At 32.7% G+C, this 18403-nt stretch overlaps 1 protein-coding gene across 4 annotated transcripts in view; it reads left to right on the forward strand.

Annotated features, from left to right (window-relative positions):
• The window catches only part of Cals (calsyntenin 1), a 521064-nt gene that overhangs the window by 438474 nt on the left and 64187 nt on the right, over window positions 1-18403 (forward strand). For all 4 annotated transcript variants that reach the window (XM_076400947.1, XM_076400943.1, XM_076400944.1 and 1 more), the window contains one exon: window positions 16056-16274. In XM_076400947.1, the coding sequence (XP_076257062.1) occupies window positions 16056-16274 (219 nt within the window). The remainder of the gene's footprint in view (window positions 1-16055; window positions 16275-18403) is intronic.

The raw sequence follows: 18403 nt of genomic DNA on the forward strand, positions 1-18403 counted from the left end.
AGATCATTTAGATCTTCGTGCTGTGATTTTGCTTCGGAAGATGTGAAAATTCAGAGACAACATTAAAAAGTCGATTCGAAGTTTGTGGATGTTATATACTCTGCAAACGTGGAAAATCCAAGATAAATGCACTCAAAGATGCGTATTTGTAATACTTTGGTTTTGCTGCAGTAAACACTGACAAACTGTGGATACCGAAACTGTTTTATAACATGTGCAGGAGAAAGCTGTACATGTGGTCACTTGGTAAAATGTATTTTTCAAAAATGTTCATTCTCTCTGCCACGCTATGGAGAGAACAGAAAAATTATTTAGATGATTGCTACTTTTACTCAATGAATATCGTCGATATAAATACATAGTATGAATATCGGGACATATCAGCATTATCGAAGCCAATTCCACGTACAGACAGTGTTCTATTATCAATTTGTCCAGGTACAATTGCAAGATGTGCCTTAAGATCATCGTCCTCGCCACCGGCGAGCAATGAAAGCCATTTAATTATGTAAGAGTCAAAGAAGGAATATTTGTCAGACCTGATATTATACCGAAATTCAGTATGTATGGATACTAAAATCATTAAATTGAGGACACAGCAGGCAGATGATCCTTCTTGTCATCGGCTTTAGTTGTGCAGCAAGCTCATGGTCAAATCCTTCTTTGTCTTGCTACTAAGTATGTCATATTACAAACTTGACGTATTAATTTACTTTCTCTGCAAAATTTAAATCACTTGATTTATTCTATTTGTAATAACTGAAACTAAACCTTTCACTTTCGATATTTGTAATGCTGTTAAATCCTGTTACCTTACAGTACCCTACAGTGTTGCCAAATATAAAGGCAAGGACTATATATTGTACCAAATAGTAAAAATCGTATCTAATCTATTATTATTTTTTGTTTGAAGAGAAAATATAAAAGTTAATATCAGAAAATCTTGTTAAATAAATGATTCTTCTGAAATAAATTACATCCATAACGCAAATAACCCAACGGTAAATTTGGCAACATCGACTTTAGGCATTTCGGCTTGCCGGGGGTATATTGTGCCGACCGATATATGAATAGAGCCGAAAGTAAGCGAATCTCTGGACCACGATGATTTTTAATGTATACTGACCTAGATATTCGAAAACTAATAGCTGACGCAAGGTGACGCAAAAAATGTTTAATGAAGCAGTAGTATGGGAATCGTTCCAAAATGTTGTTCGCAATTTTCTGAGTAACCATAAATCACCGGATTGACAAGCACATTGTCGACAATTTGTTGCTTACCAAATTACCTTGGAGATTGAAGCTTGAATATTCACATCTTGATTTTTTCCAACAAAACTTGGGTGACACGAACAACTAACAAGGAGGGTGGCTACATCAAGATATAACGTAGATATAGATATATCCAGGTTTCTACCCGCGTTTGGTTCTAAAAAGAACCTTTAATTTTTAATAAGTTACTCGAGCTGAACTGACGTCAGAGGTAATGTCTTTTTCATGCGGATGAATTTGTTGTAGGTTTTCTCTCTTAATTGCATTGACTAATTATCTATAATTTGATGTTACTGAACTTGAGCACCATATTTTACACATTGCGCACATTTTAGGTGTTTTTAGTGTTATAGCCTCTTATATAACGTACTGAAGAAAGCTACAAAATGGATGCGAATATGTTGGATTATCTGGGAGTTTTGTATGACATTTTATGGTTTCGATGAATGGAGGTAAAACCAAATGAAACAGTGGTGTTTAAATTTTGTGACCGTTTTTTATTGAAGTAATATAAAAATGTTAAAATACAAGTGGCAAAGAAAAAGGCTGGCAGCGGTGTTACCTGGTGACCAGGCTTGGGCAGTCGATGGTGGCACGTCCGAACTCAACGCTAGTCAGATACTGAATGATCCAAAGTACCCTTCAATAATCTTCCAGATAAACGTCTCTGGGTTGCCAGATAATCGTTATCGTGTTCCAGTTGGCACTGCTGGCACCCCGCCCGTGTTCAACATATGGGTTTATATTTCTGGGTATTTTGTAGACCGTTATTTCACGATGTAAAATTCGACATGCCTCAAGGTCGCTACCACATAACTTGTATTTTGAAATTCACAGGAATTCTGTGAAGTGTGTTTCGAAACCGTCATTATGTCAATATTGTGTTCAAATATAAGCATTTTTATACATTAAACATTTAGCCGTTAAGCCAGCTTGCTAGTTTTCGAGTGGTTTGTTGTATTATGGCGGAATTTTATTTTTGGTTTGTTATTGACCTTGTTTTGAAGAAAGTTTTTGGCTTTCTACTTGCTGATGAGCTACATAACACTTGCGATTTGCTAATAGATTAAATAGTAAAATGCCAGTATTACATTGTAATTAGTAAAAAAATTATCGATGACTAGGATATCGATATTTTGCTTTCCAAAACTTTTGACACTCATGATAACCATTAACAAAGTAGTGATAATTTATCTATAGCTCTTTTTTATATATAGGAAGTCGCAAAGTAATCGAAAAGACAGTACAACGCGGTCACGTATCACGACGACACCAGTTAAAACTTTTTAAATTTTCAATCGAATAGTGGAAAATGGCCAGTAAAATGTGATGGCGCGGACGAGGACGGCATCGGCTGGACGAACTTTCCGAGGAATCGGTCTGTAAAAAGTGGAAATCCGGCGGGACAGTGGAGGGGAATGGGGGGTTTAATACGAACAAAAGCAATTAAAAGTTGTTCGTTCGAACGGTTCGTTCTTGAAATCCTTAAAAAGTCTAATAAATTAGAAAGTATGTTTTGAACTTTGTTGTTTCGGTCGGCGGCGTTCGGCTTTTTCGCTTGAGGTTTTCAAGTTGATTTAACAGAATACGCCTCAGCGAGATTCTAGTTTGGGATGATTTAGGATTCAACTAATTAAAAAAGAAAGTATCGCACATCAAAAACTATCCGAAATGCTGTTTTACTGAGAAAAAGGGAAGATGCTAAAAATAAAAAAATTGGGTAAAACTAGAAAAAGTTCATCAATCACCGTTCAAATGCTCTAAATTATTATTGATGAACGCTATCCACTCTATGTACATTGAGAACATCATAGTTTGCATATCGTCGTAAAAGTTCTTTATTTTGGTTTGAGTAAACGGAAATATTAAATCAATTTATTCAAACTATTGGCCATTGGATTCTATACATCTTGACCATCTTTCAGGCAATTTATGGATGTCATACCAAAAATGTCCTTTCAAAAAAAAAACATTCATCGAGCCATTTATCTAACTTCTGCGGAATTGGGCAAGGTTTGGAGAGCACGGTGGGCGATAGATATAGGTCCTATCCAAGTTATATCAGCACTTCCTTCTCAGATTTTGTTTTATATTATTGTTCTGTAAAATTACTTTACCGTGTCTTCGAATTCGGTGTTTTTCGATCAATGCGGTGTTCAAATTGATCATTTATTGTCGGTAGCGATCACTATTAACGGTTTCACCATGTTTCAACAGTTCGTAATACACTACACCATTCTGGTCCCACCAAACACACAGTCTCATTATTTTGCGACCAAAACGATTAGACCTTGGAGGCAACCATCCGGCTTCGCCAGGTGATAGTGAGGATTTTTTGCGCTTAGGATTTTCAAAATAAATCCACTTTTCATCAGCTATCACTATTCGATTCAGAAATGGCTTTTTTCTTTTGATTGCGGCAAACGCACGTTTTCAGATACGAAACTTGACATTTTCATAGAGATATACATCTATGATGGTGTTACTTTCGCAAAATATAACATGTATATCTCTCAAGCTTGATGTCAGTAGATTAAAATGACATATGCGTCAATTTATAACATTGCATACTTAAGCCTAGCGACAGTGTTAAACTGGTAATGACTTTCCGGTACACCTAGTATGTATATAAAGCTGCACAAAACATTCATGGAAGGGCTGCGATTACGAAACCTATTATAACGATTGAAGAATCGGAGTGGAGATATGAATCATCGTTTATATTGTTTTCTTCAAATGGCCGAAAATCAAACATGGAAGAGGTTCCGTTATGATTTATTCGGCAATATCGTGGTATTCAGCCGGGCCTCTCATCTACATCACTGGTCAGATTACTGTGAGTAAATATCTTGACATCTTCAAGGATGAAGTCGTCGTGACTACCGTATTTCTACCAAATACTGCATATTCCAAGATGATAATGAACCCAAACAGACAGCTAAATTATTTAGTCTTGATATGAAAAGGATCAGAATATCGTCATATAAGGAGTTTTAGAGTAAAGAGTGAGAAATAGATTTCCATCTCCAACACCAATGAAGCAATTGGCTAACTGTTTTAGTACAAAACTGGGACAACATTTCTTTGAAAACTATTCAGACACTCTGCGAATTGTAGCTGTTCGAAAAACAAATGGTGACTCAACATTGTATTAGTAAATAAATATTGTGTGTATATCAGGTGTTAATATTATTGGAACAAAAATGTACGAAATGGGAACTTGCTCAACTAGCAAATTGGTTTAGCAAGAGAATATACCGGTATGACTCTTCTGGAACTCCAGGGTCTCTGATTCTTCAAGTCGAAAATGAATCACCGGTTTTAAGATCACTGCGTATTTCCGTTTGAGTGGTAAACAAACGGAAAATATTACGATGACTACATTTACTGATGATACTGCGATTATAGCTGTCGGAGACAATAGTGAAGAAGCTTCACGAAAATTACAACAGGCAAGTACAATATAAATAATTGGACACAAGCTTGGAAAATAAGAATTAATGAAATTAAATCTGTACATGTGCAGTTCGCCTATAAACAGACCGTACAAGCACCCATAACATTAAATCATACTATCATTCCATATAGCAACAACGCTAAATATCTCGGAATGAATCTCGATGCAAAACTTCGCTGGAAGGAATATATAAAAAAGAAAAGAAAAGAACTGGAATTGAAATATAGAAAAATGTACTGGCTAATTGGAAGAAAATCACAATTATCAGTACTTAATAAATTGCTATTATATAAGGAAATATTGAAACCTATATGGACATACGGAGTTCAATTATGGGGATGTTCTGCAAAGAGTAACATAAATAAAATACAAGTTTTTCAGAACAAAGTCCTGAGAGGTACTGTGGGTGCACCCAAATACTCAGTCAGTCAAGAAATCAAGAAAATTGCAAGGGGGCATGAGGAAAGACTCCATTCTCATACGAATATTGAAATATTACAACTATTGGATACCACCAGAACAGGACACAAACTCAAAAGAATCAAACCATCTGATCTTGTGTAGTGAGGTGCATTTATTAAAAAATTCGGCAGTAACATATATAAACATTATTTCACCAGAGACTGAGATAGGGCCGATGGGTCCTCCTAGTTATATACCTAGATTTAAGTTATAATAAAGACAAATTGTAGGTTAGACGGAAACGACTAGTAACAATATATTAATTAAATAATAAAAAAACTGGGTATTTCAAACTTTGATAGATTAAAAATTAGATCATGTTACTACATTTTGGGTATAATATTATTGCTTGAGATATATACTTTTAATATATTTTTATTAGTCACTGTTTGAAACTATGAATTATTTTATTGACTATTTACAATTTATTGATTATTTACAAAAACGATTAAATCACATGTACATCTAACAAAATTATATTGAAGTAATTTTGTACATTTTGTAAATAAAAACACTGCAATCTAAAAATATATGTCTTAAAACTTAAACATAATTAATATTACTTAATTATAGCTTTAATTGTTCAGATGTAAACTAAATATACAATTCCGTGATGTTTTTATTTTCTCTCTAAACGTATTTCACGTTAACGTATTTTCATACGTTATTACAGAACAAAGTTCTGTATCAAACGCAGATGTAGGAGACACAAGCCTCAATTCATGTGACCCGTAGACATTTAATTAAGATCCCTTCGGGGTATCAGGCTCAATATTATTAATTAAGAAACTGGGAGGATATTTACTGACATGTAGTTTAAGTGTATCCTGACGAGCAGATGAAACACGTTATTTTGCCAGGACGGATGATGAGGCCATTTGCATAACCGGGGGAATTAATATAAAAGTCCCACAAGTGGGTATACATTTGTTTAATCTGTACTTATTACTGTAATAATAGGTCCTAATATATATATATATATATATATATATATATATATATATATATATATATATATATATATATATATATATATATATAAGGAAGGAAAATGGCTGTTAAGTCGATCAATGATGATTGGATCGTTGCCAAATCAACATCATTCTTTCGACACGGTATCGACATATTAGATATATTAACCGAAACACGGAAAAAATTGTAGAAAATTATGGATTATATATTATACCAATTTTTTTACTAAATGTCTTTTCATTGTGAAAAAATGATCAGAATACCTGCAAATTCCTAATATATGTTTAAAAAATAGTGATGCATTTAAAATAATATGAAAATTTAAAATATTTATTTTTCCTAATTGATGTTATCCTTTTCAAAACATATCCATATCCACAAAAAACCAAAAGGTAATAAAGTGCATTGTATTTACAAGTTCCACCACCCAAGTTGCCACTAGTTTCTTTATCCTTTTTATGCATTCCAAGTCTCCTCTGCGGTTTTCTCTCAACCCCCTAATATCAATCAGTATCTTTATTTTGAAGCCGATCCCTTATATCTACCACCCCTACAGTAATTGATTCCATATCGTAAAGAATTACAATAACTGTAAACGTTTAGATACTGATTTTAGTATTGCTTGCAATTTTAATAGTTTAATGAATAATTTCGTCTCTCTGATAGTTTTGGAAAGTAGTGTGTAGAATTTTCGTCAAACATGGAAAATATGATGTAAAAATCATAGAAAATATAATAAATAAAACTAAAAATCAGATTAGAAAATTAAAATCAAAATCTTAAATTTAGAAAATAATAAAAGCAACATTTTTTTGGTTAATAGTTAGTTAATTCCTATCCACTTTATTTCCATGGGGAGAATTTCCTAGTGCACCAGACGAGTAATGTGAAAGAAAATTTCATTACTCCATAGGTGGTCTTTTATCAAACAGTGGGGTCCTAGTTAAAGTGAATTACATTAAATCTAGTAAATGGATGGGATTTTAGTCGCCATGCTACTCTAATTTAGGATAAAGATGTTCTTTACACCGGAAGTAATAGGGGTTCTCTGAAAGTGAGTTTGCAAAAGCATTACGTACATTTTTATTTTATTCCATATCCATTAGCACATTAACTTTATTAAAAGAAAATACGTATATTCACGTAAACCTAATATGAGTAAATAATTAGTCATTTAGTGAATTGTAAGAAATAGAAAATAATTAATTAATAATTACTTTAAAAAAATTGTTTTATTTTCGGGAACGATGGGTGACTTATTGAGAGTCTATTTTAAGCGACACTATTAGAAAAGAGATTAGATTCTAAAGTTATAGCTTATAGACAGTTTATACTTGTTATATTATTTATACAATATTTTTTTGTGCATCGATTGTAACTTCTTCCGCAATTTGCTTTTGAAGAACTTCTGTTTCTACCCAAATTTCTATGGCACCCCTCTAGGAAATGACTTTGATCAGATTTCAATAGTCCAATTGTCCAAATTGTCCAGTTCTTAACAACAACACGAAGCGCTTCGAGTAACTGACTTCTAGGAATGACCATTACAACGTCAACCTTTCTTCTCTTCTTGATAATTAAGTAATAAAATATGAAAGGGTTTAAAAAATTAAAACTATTTATTTACTTAAAAAAACTGTTTTATTTTACGGAAAGAAGAGGCGACTTGTCGAATGGCGATACAAAGCGACACTGAGGGTCTATTAGAGAACAGACCAACACATCTCAGTCGTTCACCATTTAGGTAGTTTTAGAAACATATGGCCGAATAGTCAGGAGTCAGTCTGTTAAATCCAGAGATCAACGGTCTGGTGTATAGGATCGGTACGGTAGTATTCTGGTTCGAATAGTTCCTACGCATCAGACGTTCATCATGAGTATCAGGTTTTGCTGCTACTTTTTACGCTTAGTATTATCGTGGAATATCTAGTTTCAAAACATCTCACGATTGGATACTAGAAACGCTTACCATTCGTTGTTTCAAAACTATAATATAATCATCTGTTCTTCATCTGCTGTTAAATTTTATCAAGCCCATCTGATATCTGATATGAGCTTTCAATTAATCAATAGTAAAAGCATTGTTTATGAAGCGTCTGAAACAATTTCTTCATATGTTGTTTCTGACAGAGTAGTGTATTCATCCTGTTTTCAACAAACACAATTATCCAATCAAACAATTCTCGCTCTAACCGTAATGTCACTCTGACCATTTGTAACAGTATGCCAATTAATAGTTAAAAAAAGTTTTCATATCTTTTCCGAGTTATCTTGTCCAGAATTTGCAATGAAATACGCAAACGACTTATACTAAGCCAAATATACTTATCGGACGTAAAACAATTTTGAGAGAGAAAAGGACGGAGATAATTGTTTGATTATCTGTGCTGTACTTATCAGTTATTTTTTAATCATTTTAAATTGGCAAGTTCATAGAGAGAAAACACCTAATACCAACACACCAGTTTGGGTTTATTAACAAGCATTCAGCAATCGACCAGGTCCACAGAATAACAGATGTTATTGAAAAAGCCTACGAAAGTAAAAAGATATGCTCAGCTATATTCTTAGATGTCTTTGATAAGGTTTGGCATAAAGGCCTTGTTCATAAACTACAAAAAATGTTATCAAAACAACACTGAACTGTTAAAATTGTACATTACAACCAGAATGTTTAGAGTCAAATAGGAAGAAGCTTACTCTACAATAAAAGAAGCTAAAACAGGTGTATCACAAGGAAGTGTACTGGGACCAATGCTTTATCTACTCTACACTTGTGATATACCACATATGGAGAATATTACGATGGCTACATTTGCTGATGATACTGCGATTATAGCTATCGGAGACAATAGTGAAGAAGCCTTACGAAAACTACAACAGGCAAGTGACAATATAAATAATTGGACACAAGCTTGGAAAATAAGAATTAATGAAAGTAAATCTGTACATGTGCAGTTCACCTATAAACAGACCGTACAAGCACCAATAACATTAAATAATACTATCATTCCATATAGCAACAAGGCTAAATATCTCGGAATGAATCTTGATGCAAAACTTAGAAAGAAAATATAAAACAGAAAAGAAAAGAACTGGAATTGAATACTATAGGACTGATTACCTACATCGAGACCTTCAGATACCTACAGTCAGTCAAGAAATCAAGAGAATTGCAAGTGGCCATGAGGAAAGACTCCATTCTCACCCAAATATTGAAATATTGCAACTATTGGATACCACCAGAACAGGACACAGACTCAAAAGAATCAAACCATCTGACCTTGTTTAGTGTTGTGCAGTGAGGTGCATATGTTGAAAAATTCAGCAGTGACATGTATAAACATTATTTCACCAGAGATTGAGATAGGACCTCCTATGTTATATACCTAGATTTAAGTCATCATAAAGACAAATTGTAGGTTAGACGGAGACGACTAGTAACAATGTAATAATTAAATAATAAAAAAAATTGGCAAGTGGCAGTCTGAAAAAGGGAATAAAATAATCATCCCAAATATATTTAACCGTTTTTTAATATTCGAAAAGTAACAATGACATAATATAATAAAGGTAATTGGTTTAAGTATATAATGAAATAGAAATCCAACATGCGCTTACTATGTTTTTTTCAACCGTGCTACAAGTGAGACGGAGGTGTACATATTTCTTTTCCAACTTACCAATAGCCGAATAGTTGTCAAGATAAAATGAATGCAGTCATAATTATTTTTCTATTTATCAATCTAAATATTGTACTTTTTACCTTATTAAATTAATAAATAGTCCTGAAATATAGAATTTCAAAATGCTGCTACATTAAAATACAATATGTTGTTATTTACACTCATAGTATTATTATACTACAAACAATACAAAACTATACACATTACATATAAATCTATGTAAGCATAAATTCGGCACATTATATTCAAGGTCACGGCTAGGATGGAAAAGCCAGAACGTTAAAAAATCAGTCAAATCGACTAATAGCTACTGAAAGTGCTTGACGAATGAAACAATCAATAGTAAAAAGTAGTCAGTTACTAAACAGTCGATAGTCGTTTTCAGTCGATAGTTCCCAACGCTACTTCAGAGGTTCTGAAATAAAATGTTGCATGTTAATGCCGATGCATATCCATACTCATCACGAACATAATAGAAATATTCATTTTTAATTCAACGATTTTATAATTTAAAAAGCAATACCATTAAATCGTATTTAGACTAATAAAGGCCTTATAAATTGCTAATTTTAATCTCTATAGGGTTCGAGTTTCTATAGACTAAAACATTTTAGGTCAAAGAAGTTTTTTTTTGTTGCTTCAGAATTCTCGATTCTCGTTTTTTTCTTTACTTTGAAACAACGAACCACCTACTTCGTTACAAAGGTCTTTGACTTTCCCGTATACCAGCGTATTGTATCGTGACTCTTTAGGCATTTTCGTGTGCCCATAGGGACGGTGTTTCTGATGCGTAAACGACAAGTCACCCATATTGTTTTCTAATCATGAACAAAAACATTTTTTTGTATAAAACGATCTAAAAATAAATAGTCGTCGTGTTTGGAATAATGGTATACTAATAGTGGTTATGCCGGCTTGGTGGCGCAGTGGTAAAGGCGATAGGACGGTCCTCCTACTGTTCCGATAGCCGCGGGTTCGAATCCTGCTGGGGCATGGTCGTATGGTCGGTGGATAAGGCCGGATGTCTTCTGGGATAATTTCTAAAGTTGGTCACTCGCCATTCGGTAGACTTAATGCTGAGGACCGTGGTTCGGAGCCCACGTTAAACTTTAGGCCCAGTCCAGATAAACCCATAGTTGGTAAAAGAAGACTTTAAGAAAAAATATATTGGTTAAAATAATACTAATAAATTTATTTTCCATCTATTATGTGAAATTGTTCTGACCAATTATAGGAGATGCTGGATAACGTAAACACTCAACAATGGAAACATTGTGTTAATTGAAACACAAAATTCGTACATTAGAGCAGACTAAAATTGTAGAATATTTTTCTTCTAACTGAAGAATAATACATCTGTGTATTATATTTTATATTTAACGAGATTTGGGCCTGTTCCATGAACCATAATAAATCTGCAAGTAATAAAATAGAAAAAACATTATAAGTAACAAAATCAACGTATTCTAATTCTATTTTATTTTTTTCCATCAATTTTTTTTTATACTCTTTATTAGCGTTCTTCCGCAAGAGTGGCGCAACGCTCCATTTGAAAATATCTATGTCTCGTCTAGATACATCAACTGAAATAATAAATCTTCCTTAATTTTATTATAAGCTTTTAAACATTGTTTTCTTTTAAAGACAATGTCTTAAAATTCCATTAGACCATTTCGTAGGTTATATTTACACCACTTAAATCTTGTTTCCTAACAATATATGAAGGGATGACTCACGTGCCTCCAAAAAACTGCATATCCCTAAGTTTTCCATAGATATCTTCCTGACTAACAGTTTTCTCTGAAACAATTGTGTTAAATAATATTTATATGGAAAAAACTATTCTAACTAAACTAACTTCAGTGTTTTTATACATTTAGACTTAACATCAAGATCAAAGTGATTCGTTACCTGATTGTTTTGTGCCGCACTTTGTATTCACCCGCTCACAATGCTTAGATTAATATTAAGTGCAGCTGCAACAAGCTAAAATAAATTTACAATAAAATAGCATCAATTTAATATATAACATTACAAATACTTACCTCTCTAATGCATTTTACTGGCAAAAGGGGACTTGCACTAACGAGATAGTCGTTCGAAGTAACTGATTAGAGGCGTAATTTGTTTCAAAACAAGTTCCAAAAGAGAGAAAGTATAAAAGTAAAGAAAGTATAAAATGAGAAAGAAAAATCCACTCCGAGTTTTAAACGAATTTTACGTTTTTACAAACTGGAGTTGGCAATACATCCGATGGTATTGATGGCATGCATTAGCTGTTTTATTAGAAGAACTATATTTACTTCATACTACATCACAAGTTTAATACTTAACACTTGAGAACACATGATGGGGTTTTGAGACACATGACTCGACACTGTTTTTTAAGTTAATAATGAAATAAAAGCTAAACAGCACAAGAATTTGAATGATAATATCTTTATAGCTCATAGTTTGTCCTTAGCTTCATAGATTGTTGGTCCTTTATTATTGGTAACTATTTTAACCTAGAGTTTGAGAAAGAATGCTAGGAGACTAAATTTAAAGAATGAAATGTATCCCAAGCCTTCAATCCGTGATTCTGCATTATTATTTTGTGAATTTCCTTTGCCATGTCTGACGGATGATCCAATTTAGTCGCCAATTAAAATAATTCATAAGTTCATAAGCTTCGCCTCACATTTCCAATTGAAAGTTTAACCTTTTCAACCAGAACCTTCTTCAGAACGTTCTGGCATTTGAGCACAACTTTTGTTAAAAATGTTGTTTCTGAAGAAATGGGGATTTATAACTTTTGGCAATGAAGCTTCATCCTTGGCCACTGTATGTGGATGTCAGCCACTGAGAAAAATATCGTTATTTCGGTATATTTTTAATTAATTGATTTTTTTAATATTGATTTATCGAATAAAAAATATTTTTAAAATGTTTGCAACAACCAGGAATAATATCGATATTCTCTTAATGATTTTGAAAAGTAGTAGGGTTCGATATAATCCTTTAAAATTAAGTACCCGTTGTAAAGTAAAAAAATTATCAAAATGTTTAAGAAATGTCAATTTTTTTAGATATCAAGATATATCGACTAACAAAAATATCGATATATCGACCAAAAATATCGATATATATTCGGCATCCCTAGGTGGTATAAAATCTATTTCGAACCAAAATCATATATTCATATGATCGGGTACTTTTGGACCTACCATCGTATATTAAGGCATACCATTACCATCATAATGTAGTAGGAATTTCCGTCGAATACCACGAATTCTAGGCAATTCCAATGATTTGTTTTGAATCGGATTTCATCAAATGCATGCACATTGTTTCACGTAATGTATGACGATTAATGCCTTTCAATCGCGACGACAATTGACATAGCGAATCTGAATATTAAACGGGATGATATGTTCTATTAATTGGAAGCCTGTATAATTTAAAATTGAAATTCGCGACATTATGCGGGACTACTATAAAGTTCTGGATTTGATTTTTAAATTTATGAGTATTGTGCTGTAGTATCGATCGAATTGGACGAAAATGGATAAAACAAATGAATAAAACAATCAAATGATCGTTTTTTTATTGTGGAATAGCATTAATTATATTTGGTTTTTAATAAGAGCGAATTTGATGTATAAATGCAACAGGTCAATACAATAACAATAACAGGTCAATTGAAAACTATCCCATCTACCATAGTAAAACACATTTTTTGGCAAAATTAGTTTTTTTATTCAACATAATTCCCTTCAAGGGTGATATACTGATTATAGGGACCCCCCAACTTTTCGATACCATTTTTGTAGTACGATTTGTCCTTTGCTTCAAAATAGGCCTCAATTTCGGCGGTCACCTCTTTATTCGATAAAAATTTCTTTCCAGCGAGCAGTCTTTTCAGATCTGAGAACAAGAAATAGTCGCTGGGGGTCAGATTTGGAGAATACGGTGGATGAGGATGCAATTGGAAGCCCAATTCATAGATTTTTGCCATCGTTTTCACTGACTTATGACACAGTGCATTGTCTTGGTGAAGCAGCACATTTTTTTCTTCAAATGCGGCCATTTTTCCGCGATTTCGTCCTTCAAACGATCCAATAACGTTATGTAATAGTCGCTGTTAATGGTCCTTCCTTTTTCAAGATAGTGAATGAAAATTATTCCATGCGCATCCCAAAATACAGACGCCATAACCTTGCCGGCCTATTGTTGCGTTTTCCTGTGCTTTGGAGCGTGTTTATCGTGTGTAGTCCACTCGGATGACTGTCGATGGACTTCGGAGTGGAATGATGGAGCCATGTTTCATCCATTGTCACATATCGACGCAAAAACTCGGGTTTATTACACTTAATCATCTTCAAACGCTGCTTCGAATCATCAACTTGTCGTTGTTTTTGGTCAAAAGTGAACTGGCGCGGCACTTTGAACAGAGCTTTCTCATACCCAAATATTCATGAATGATATGATGTACACGTTCACTTGATATCTTTTAAATGTCTGCTATTTCATTCAGTTTCAATTTACTGTCATTCAAAATCATTTTGTGGAGTTTTAAATGTTCGTCGGTAACAACCTCTTTTGGGGATCTACTGTGTTCATCATCTTCGGTGCTCATTTTACCACGTCTAAACTTAACATACCAATCCTTGATGGTTGATTTTCCTGGGGCAGTGTCCGGAAACTCGGCATCAAGCCAAGTTTTTGCTTCAACTCTATTTTTTCCCTTCAAAAAGCAATATTTTATTAACAGGCAAAATTCCTTTTTATCCATTTTTTCCACAATAACAAAAGTTGCTTCACTCAAAATGCTATAATTCACAAACTAATGATCCGACAGCTGTCAAATTTATACACGCATCTTCTGAGGGTTAGGGCTAACTAAAAAATATATGGATTTAATTCTAGTAGCGCCATCTATGTGTCAGGCCGGGGACTTTTCAATTGACCTTTTACACTATTCGAGATTAAAGAAAAGATTTCATCTGTATATTACCGTACCGTAAGATTGGCCATTTGTCAATAGTATAACCTTAAAACTTTAGTAATTTTGTAATGTAATCAATATTTTTGTTTTACAATAATCTTTTGTGGAAAATTTCTTTCTTTAAGCCAAGAAATAAAAATGTTGAAACGTTACAAATTCTCTTCATCGTACTTCTTCGATTAACCCGAACATATCTATTTTTCAAATTAAAATGATCACCTTTAAGATAATAAACAAACCTCTGATTAGATTGTCATCTTAAATTTCCATATGTATTCACTTCTTCACTTTTTCTATGTATCATTATCACCTCTATTTTTCTGCCCACGAGACAACAGCATACTACTATTTCACTACTACTACTAATTATTCAAAATTCATCCATATATAATATATAATTACTCTAACTAAATTAATCAAGATTAGCTTAAAATCTACTGGCAACAAAGGCTAATTGAGTTGTAATGTTGTTATTTACTGACCAGTACAGTTGCTTGGCTCTCCTCGACTCTACAGTCTAATCTGCTCTACCTTTTTTCTAACATGATGTTCTAAGATGTATTTGACTGATTCTGCTTGAGGAATCGGGCATCCAACTAGTGATATAATTAGATTTTTGTAATTTCGCCACAACGCAAATTTAACAGGGACAGATTTGTAGCTATATTTATACTATTGCACCCGTCCTAGTAATCTGAAACCAAAAAAAATCTTAATCTAGAGAAGCTTCTATCATACAAAAGTCAAACATTTTTTTTCATCAATTTATAACTGTTCAAAATAAAAAGTGCCGAATTTTTTAAAATAGTAAAAACCTAAATTTTATTTTAATTATATTTTCATACGATAAAATCATATATAGAGAAGGTCCACGCAAAATTTCAAGGTTTAGTACAACTTGAGATATTCATGTCAACCATCTCCAAAAAGTAATATCGAGAAAATCGCATTTAAATTTTCGTTTTTAGAGCGTTTTAGTCGCGTTACTAAAACAGCTAAATATCCGAAAACCACTTAAATCTTAAGGGTTAAGCTTTGAAAATATGAAAAAAAAGATTTTTTGACACTTAATAAATAGTTTTTTAAAAAATCTGTTAGCAGGGTATATGATGAATATGATTGTGATAATCTGACAAGTATTATTAAAACTTTTAATTAGTATTCGAAACCTTATTTAAACCGTCAATTTATTCAAACTAACGCCAATTTTCTTTTACAGTGCTACTGTACATATTACCGTGTCAGACGTCAATGAGTATGCACCTACCTTCACCGAGCCCAGCTATGTCAGACAAGTCGACGAGGGAAGAATCTATCCCGAGATCGTTCGCGTGGAAGCCACAGATAGGGACTGCACTCCCAAATTCGGCGACGTATGCAAATACGAAATCTTGACAACCGATCAGCCATTCGTCATCGATACGGACGGCGTCATCAGGTACGTAACACGTATTCCTTTTATATTCCCGTGTCTTCCGCATGCCCCGAATAAGAATATCGAAAAATCGGAATGAAATCCAATAGAGCATCTCGGTTTCATCCATATATACATTTTTATCGTCTTTCACATGTATTTTTGAATGCCATCGGGCATAGTTATCGTTAATAAACATATTCATTGGTAGGATACATTAAAAATCATCGTGGTCCGGTGGATTGACTATACTGCGCCGGCGCGTCTCCAGTGTTGGAAATATTTGAATATTCTCAGTATTGCTTGGGACGTCATGAGTATTCTGATATCAGCATAGTGTTAGTTTTTGAGGCGTAAAATATACTCTGTATTAGTTATTAAAATAAAGGGTAATGTTAAGTTTTATATTGTTATATATACCATACATATGTATATATAGTAAAAATTACTTTAAAAAAAACTGTAAGAACATGACATTAGAGTTCGTAAATGAAACATTTTAGAGGAGGTAAAAATAAAAATACAGCATAATACTAAATTTTATATTATATTCATTTATATATTTTAAAATTTAATAATAATTTTAAATTATAAATTAGAGGATGTAAAACAATGAACCTTAACTATGCCATTAACTATTTACTAAATTACTACATATTTGAATATACAATGTATTATATATAAATAAGATTTTATAACAACTTTCTTGTAGATACAGTCCTATACTTCTCACACTAATTACTAATTAATTACAATACAATAAAAGTTGCAATAGAAAGTTTCCAAATTTCCAAATAAAGGCAAGGTTAATATATTTCATGGAAAAGGGCTTACCTTCTAAAAAAACACCACCATAATTAATGAAATCAAGGACTCAAGTACCTAAAAACTCAATGATCTGATGATGATTTCAACTTTTTTCTTTTATTTATGTTTAGGTCTTTGATATTTTGGCAGATTATTTTTCTTTATTAACAAATCATACAGCTGTAGGAAGTAGAATCCTTTTCTAAATAACTACCTTTTCAGGATTAATGGTATGCAATATTTTCCTGCACTTCAGCAAAGCCTATAAACTGGACGATTAATTGAAATTACTAAAATATATAATTCCATATCACCTTGTCAAAATTGTCAATTGTCGAATATTATTCTGAGATTCATATTGGCTACTTGTATTTGCTTCAATATTGAGTCGTATAATATTCTTAACAAAAAAAAACTTATATAGACAAACTCAAATTAATTTTTTGCCTATAACCCTTCTTGACTTATCATACCCTACCTAAAATTCATTCGTAAGATAATAATCATATCGATAGTTTTATGGAAGATACTACCTTGATGATAACTCCTTATACAGTGGTATATAAACTTCTTGACTTCTTGTTTTCTAAGACCAAAATTTAGTATGTATGGATACTAAAATCATTAAATTGAAGACACAGAGAAGGCAGGAAGATTCTTCTTGTTTTGGCTTGTTCGGCTTTAGTTATGCAGCAAGCTCATGGTGAAATCTTTCGTTCTCTTGCTACTAAGTATGTCATATTACAAACTTGACATATTAATTTACATTCACTGCAAAATTTAAGTCATTTAATTAATTTATTTTATTTGTAACAACTGAAACTAAACCTATCTATGGCTCTCCATATTTGTAATCCTGTTAAAACGCTGAAATGTTAAACTAAAAGGCCTTCTTTTTAAGTAACATTAACAATATAACTTTTAAAATGCCATATCAAACGTTTTAATAGTTAAACAAATAAATGTTCAAGGTTTGATCAAAGCAATATGGTACGTCGCCATTTCTTTTGAGAAACGCTTGGCTTGCAATACCATGCAGTGTTGACAAATCTAAGTGCAAGACTATATATTGTACTAAATACTAAAACAACGTATCAATTCTTTTTTTTTTTCAAAACAAAATATAAAAGTTAATGTCAGAAAGTCTTGATAAATATATTATTTTTCCAAAATAAAATACATCCATAAAGCAAATAGCCTAACTGTAAATTTGGCAACGACCACTTTTAGCATTTCGGCTTGCGGCGAGTAGATTGCGCCGACGAATATACGAATAGTTCCGAAAGTAGCCGGATCTCCGGACCACGATGATTTTTAATGTAGACTTTCATAGGCTGACATTTGAA

Source organism: Rhynchophorus ferrugineus, unplaced genomic scaffold (genome assembly GCF_030347505.1).
Source record: "Rhynchophorus ferrugineus isolate W39M unplaced genomic scaffold, kcgeb_rfMv2 rfM3, whole genome shotgun sequence".
In the NCBI taxonomy this organism is placed as follows: Eukaryota; Metazoa; Arthropoda; class Insecta; order Coleoptera; family Curculionidae; genus Rhynchophorus; species Rhynchophorus ferrugineus.